At 33.3% G+C, this 6,706-nt stretch overlaps 1 protein-coding gene across 1 annotated transcript; it reads left to right on the top strand.

Moving 5' to 3' along the window:
* The first annotated feature begins 631 nt into the window (after positions 1-631).
* On the top strand, positions 632-6,205 carry LOC119081871 (POU domain protein CF1A). The gene has a single exon (XM_037191108.1). The coding sequence runs from the start codon at positions 1,778-1,780 to the stop codon at positions 3,008-3,010; it is 1,233 nt and encodes a 410-aa protein (XP_037047003.1). The 5' UTR covers positions 632-1,777; the 3' UTR covers positions 3,011-6,205.
* Positions 6,206-6,706: the final 501 nt, after the last annotated feature.

Genomic DNA, 6,706 nt, shown 5'->3' with positions numbered 1-6,706 from the left:
ATTCTTGCCAACGTAGACTTTCCAGTTTTTCCCTGTTTAATTATAATTAGAGTGACATTTTAAGAGACGTTAAAGGCTACCTAATTCTAACTTTACTAAAAATATACTAGAAATTTGTTAATTGAATTGTGGTAAAACACTATCTCTACCGCTATATATGCACTTGTTCAATCATTACTCAAAAATTAAAATCAATTAAAAAATTACAAATTATTTTCCGCAAAAAAAAATATTGAAAAACAATTTTCCAAAGAAAAATTGTCCCCGGTGTCAAAAATCATACTCACTCGCTATCATCGAAATTTATATGAATATAGGTGAAAATAATCACAATATATACGTATAAATATAGCAAAAATTCAACAATAAACACGATGAAAAACTAAAACAGGCATGCGTATACACACCACGAACACATCTAAATGGCTGCCAACACATTCACAAGTCACGTACGATGGGAGGCGGAGCTTTTCCTATCAGGGGTGTTTAACAACTGACGTCACACAAACTGCGTGCGTCTCAAACTCCAATCCAATTGATCCCAATGTATGTAAGTGGGGTTCTCTTTCTGAACGAGCAAGAGAGAATATACACAATCACACTGTAACGATGAATAGTTGTGAATATTGGTTAGTTGACTTCGATAGCTCGCAGAGTTTGTACACGTTTTGTATCTCTCGTACGTGATTTTTAGTTAACTGGAAAAAATCAAAAAAAAAATAAATTTTGTACAAAAAATATAAACGGAAAATAGTTGCTCAGAAAAAATTTTGTTTTTTATTTTAGACAATCGAAAATTAAAATAAAAAATTTCCATAAAATATGAATTTTTTTCGTGAGCGCTTTCGGGTCTGATTATAATGTGCGGTATATAAATTGAAAACATATACATGAATAATAACCGAAATGATTTCATTTATTGAAATTATGTGCAAATTAATGAAAACATGTGATCCACTAATTAAGTTGGATAATAAATCGAATGTTAAGGAAAATTGCGCAAGAAAATTAATTTAATTATTGTTTGATCCGAAATAAGTACCTGACACTTAACCGCTGTACAAGTTATCGGTTACCATAGCGAACTATTTGTGAACCCACGGATGTTAAAGAGCAGGACAGTTTAACTTTTCATTGTAAAATATTTACATCATGCACGGTGAAGTGACAATATCTTATGTTCAAGTGTTTACTGTCGAAGTGATGTCATGCAATGTACTGATTTGAATTATTTTCAAGATTTGCATATTTACGATCAATCAACACGGTTAAGTTTTAATTGATTGCGGAATTGGTTTTGATTAATCTTTCAAATAATTTTTATTTCTTTCGATCACACCTGCTCAAGAAGATCATTGAACTGAATAAACATTTTGATGTTCTCTAAATTTTAGCCTGTTCGTGCATAATCGGGACAATTGATAATACAAAACCAAATGAAATGACAATTTTTATTTTGCTTTGAGAAATATTGAATTTTACGTTACGTAATAAAAGGGTTTCCGCTGCAACGACAACAACAACAAAAAAAAACTTTTAATTCAGAGAACTATAAGCTATTGTTGTGCTAAAATTTCACGGAGAATAAAAAGGTGTTTTACAAAAACGCAGACGACCTAAATTTCTTTATTTGCGTAACAAACATTATACACAACAGGGGTGTTTTGTACGAGTGTGAATTTATTGTTCAAAGTTTTCCGAATCAGGAAAACTGAGCCCCAATTTAGAACCCTACCCCGCCAGCGTGGAGGGCCTACACAGCCCCAGAGCGGTGGGGATGGCCGCTACAACATATATGACAAGTGCATCTGGAGACTTAGACATGGCACTTGGCGGAGGCTATCACACTTCTTCTCCTCGAAGTGCAACTGATGCCGGCGAAATGAAATACATGCAACATCATCATCATCACCACCATCATCAAGTCGCATCCAGTCCCAGTCCAAATGCTGGAGGTGGATTAGGATCAGTTACTGGCGGATTGGGAGTTGGTTCCAATCCGTGGACAGCATTGCATCCGTCTGATCCATGGTCATCGCTGCAAACCCATCATCCACATCATCATCCTGCCGATGTAAAACAGGAAATGTCTCATTTAGCTCAACAAAGTAGGGTACAACAGGGAATGGCTTCGCCACATGCATGGCATGCACCAGTACATGCAACATCACATTATGCTCCAACGGGTGGATCTCCGCTACAATACCATCATGCTATGAATGGTATGTTACATCATCCTGCTCATCCTCATCACCAAAGTGTTGCACCTCTACATCATGCATTGAGAGGCGATTCTCCTCAGCTTCACTTGCATCCACACCATTTACAAGGTGATCGTGATGTTAGTGCTGGCGAAGAAGATACACCAACTTCCGACGATTTAGAAGCATTCGCTAAACAATTTAAACAAAGACGAATAAAATTAGGATTTACTCAAGCCGATGTTGGGCTAGCCTTAGGAACACTATATGGAAATGTTTTTTCACAAACAACGATATGCCGATTTGAGGCTTTACAGTTAAGTTTTAAAAATATGTGCAAATTGAAACCATTACTGCAAAAATGGCTAGAAGAAGCGGACTCAACGACTGGTTCGCCAACGAGCATCGATAAAATAGCAGCACAAGGACGTAAGCGAAAAAAACGCACTAGTATTGAGGTCTCTGTGAAAGGAGCCCTCGAACAACATTTTCATAAACAACCAAAACCATCGGCACAAGAAATTACAGCACTAGCGGATTCATTACAATTAGAGAAGGAAGTCGTACGGGTATGGTTTTGCAATAGAAGACAAAAAGAAAAACGAATGACCCCACCAAATACAATAGGTGGAGACATGATGGACGGAATGCCTCCATCCCATCTAGGTCATGGTGGACACGGTGGATATCATTCACATCATGATGTCCACGGCAGTCCGATGGGTGCACACAGTCACAGTCATAGTCCTCCAATGCTTAGCCCACAAAATATGCAAAATCCTAACGCGCACCAGTTAACGGCCCACTAGCAATCAGAGATCCAGGAGTCCACATCGTCGGCGGCATCATCTATAACATCGAATCCATCAAAGTCAACAACGGCTTCGATGGCAGCGATGTACATCGATCACCGCTACCAGCAACACCATCAGCAGCAGCAACAACTACATGCCCGAAGGTTGTTCCAGGAGTGGACCCTGCAATTCGGCAATTCAACCGCCCCAAGTGCACGACATTTTAATGCGTTTAGTGGTGAATAAAAGAATGCGATTTAACGTTTTCTTCATCTTTAATTTTTATTTTCTTCAAAGAGACAAGTCATAGAGACAACCAAATAATAACATGATTTGAACAAAACAATAAAAATAAAATAAACTGATTGCGCGTGTAATGCGAATTAAATAAAACAAAAAAAGAAAAGTGATGTTAATTTGTATAAAAATGATTAATTAATGAATTGATTCAAATTATTTTAATTAAATTAATGTACATAAATTTATGAATAGGATGCAGCAACCTCTAGTATATTTCATTAAAAAAAGAAGAAGATAGAAACAAGAAAATGATATGAGAAACTAAGAATTGAAAATGTTCTAGTGAAAATGCGTAAAAATTTGTGGGTTTTTCTGCATTAAAAATGAACTCTCATATGAGACACACAGACACACTATGTAAATAAATGTAAGTATAAAAAAACATTCAATTTATTCTAATTATTGAAAGAGCATATAATTTCTATTAATCATGTAAGAGCAGGACATAAGTTTTTTTTTTCTTTGTATTTTTGTTTGTTTTGTGATCATGAACATGTAAATGAGAAAAATTCGACGACAAATAATAAATAAATGGACAACCAGAGAATTTTTAACAAAAATCGAATCATATTTTCGTAGAAAACCAGAACCACTTTTTCATACACACCATACAAAATTATTGAAGTATACATTTTTCTATGCAGCGCCGGCCGCATATTCTGCAAAAAAAAAACAACCAAAAACAAAACACAAAGAAATATGTTGACCATATTTGTAATTAATTTTTCATTTTTCGATTTCAATTTTTATTGAAACCTCCCCATTGATGGACAAGACAAATAAATTAAATGAAATTGAATTTTGGTTCCATGTTTTGTCATCATTGAATGTATACCAACACTTATATACCTAAATAAGTCATTAAGAAAACAAACAAATAAACAACACACTAATAAGTAATAAGGAGAAATCACACTACTATACAACATTAAATAGGGTAAACAAATTTAAAAAAAGGAAAAACAAGAAAAAACTATATTTAAAAATGAGTGTATAAATATTATACATAAAATGTGTCTCCGGAAAATTGATTAAAAAAAATATTTAAATGAAAATTTGAAGAAAGAATTGTATTTTCATCGTAACGTAAAAGACGACCCAACCATTCCATATATTTTTTTTTTTTGAAAATAAATTCTTTTTCGATGATGCACTTTTTAGGTTTAGATAGAAAAATGTTAGTGTTTCGTATATATTTTTTATTGAATTTATTTTCCGTACTATATCTCCATTATATGATTTATAAATTATTACGAAAGGAAAAACACACGATGTTCTTAAATTAATTTTTCATCGATTAATAATTAATGATTTTGATTATTGAATTTCTTCGAAAGCTTCGATTTCGCTGTCATTCACATTGTAATATAAATTTCTTCGACCTTTTTTTATTTGATAGAATCGCATTTTTACGTCTTCTATGTCAAATAAACGCTCAGGTTTGGTTTTTGTTCTGCGTATAGAAGGTTTTAATCAAAAATTATTTTTTTTCTTTTGGAAACAAGTTTTTCAATGATATTTTTTTATTATTACATTGTGTGTGATACAAACTTGTTTTATATATCTGTTGGTTCGTTTAAATTTATATATTTTTTTATCACATTAATATGTTTGTTTAAAATAGTTTTTTTTTCTAGTTGATTTGTTCGTTGATAGTATCAGTTTTTGAATATGTCTTTTTTATTACAAAAGTTGGAAACTTAATATAGATGTTTTTGCCTAGCCACATCATTAAAGAAAAACCCAAATCGTGCGATAGAACCATTCTCAAGTCTATTCGAAGCCAAAATTCATTTAGTTATTCATAAAAATTCACCAAAGTTTGGTGTCTATTTTCGATCACACATAAAACAGACTTTCTTTCATCACATCAAAATTTGTGTTGCCTTCGGCTCCATTGTTGTCCCATCAAACAATGAAACACATTGGGAGAATTCGTTTCGTGGAACACTAAAGACTCTCGGATAAACAACAACATCTTCTTACGTCCATATCCTGTCTCCGACTTATAGGATGAGTCAATGTTAAAGCGGGGGAAATACGAAATTCTTGCATCTACTTGATTTATTGTAATGCAATGAAAATACTAGTTTTTTCCCATGGAATAGGTGTTAAAATTTTATTTTCTTTCCCACACTAATAAACTAAACAGGCTAACACATGTTTTCGAACGAAAAAGGTTGCAATTTCGAGAATCGTTCAGGTAACCTGAGGGATCGAAAAAAATTCCAACATTTTTATGGCTTATATTGAAATGTTGTAATACGTCCATACTTTGATGTGAGATAACAGTGCACCTCATGGCAACAGTTTTTCGTTTCAGAACCATCCGAAACGTTGTGATCTTTAATTTTGAATATCTTAAAATGAAATAATCATAAATTGAAATACCATTTCAATCTTCAATTTATGAAAACAAAGTTGTTAACTCTGCTGCCGAAGAAAATGTGTTATTTGTTTGTTTTATCTACAAACGGTCTCTTTTTTCAGGGCAAAACGTCTTAACCGAACCAAAACCATATGAGTAAACAATGAGAAATACTTAACTGAACAATTACCTATTACGCGTATGTATGACAATTAGATGAAAACAAATTTTCGCTGAAAATAGAAATGTATACTGTACGGAGTGTATGGTTGTAAACGATAGGCGCTTTGTATCAAAGAATTGTTTAATAAACATGTTGGAAAGATGTCATCGTCAAATGCAGACAACTACTCTTAAGTACACACCTTTTGATAATGCGCTTTTTTCGGTTACGTTTTAACGTACCACATGTTCGAGTAGCTCAAAAATTCTGTACTTATTTTCAATTTCTTGAAACCGATTGGCATGAGGTGGAACACAGTTCAACCATCATAAACTTGAGGATTTGTCGATCCTTTTTCGACACCTGAAAACGAAAAAAATTCCAACTTTCAACCTTTTAGTTGATGAAATTGTGTACGCTGTGCAGTACACAGACTACAGTTTCTTATGCAAACGACAATAAAATAAAACACCCACTTCTCTAACTGAAACAAAAATGCAGCTGTGGTTGCAATTATAAAATAAAAATTGTCATAAAAGGAAAATGATTGTGAACAGACATTCTTACTAGTACATTATATAGGTGCAGATAATATTTTATTTAGTCACTGCATTCATGTAATCTGATGGCTTTTTTCCATTCCGCTGAAGAGAATAACATGAACTAAAATAGTTGTTTAATTACACTTGTCTCATGTTGAAGATTTCCGATGATTGATTACTGATATAGCTTGGATTTTTAAAAGTGATTTAACTCGTCGATTATGCAAGCTGAAATGACACGGAATTTTATTTGTCACTTTTACTTAGATTCCTGAACGTAAATAATCGCGAACGATCATAAACTGTAGGTATATATGGAAACAATTATTCGCACATGC

This window comes from Bradysia coprophila, unplaced genomic scaffold (genome assembly GCF_014529535.1).
Source record: "Bradysia coprophila strain Holo2 unplaced genomic scaffold, BU_Bcop_v1 contig_358, whole genome shotgun sequence".
Classification (NCBI taxonomy): Eukaryota; Metazoa; Arthropoda; class Insecta; order Diptera; family Sciaridae; genus Bradysia; species Bradysia coprophila.
This window is presented reverse-complemented; position numbering and strand designations above follow the sequence as displayed.

Bases quoted from the DNA above. Each gene is read 5' to 3' on its own strand.
- LOC119081871 (XM_037191108.1), top strand. From the start codon at position 1,778: ATGGCCGCTACAACATATATGACAAGTGCATCTGGAGACTTAGACATG.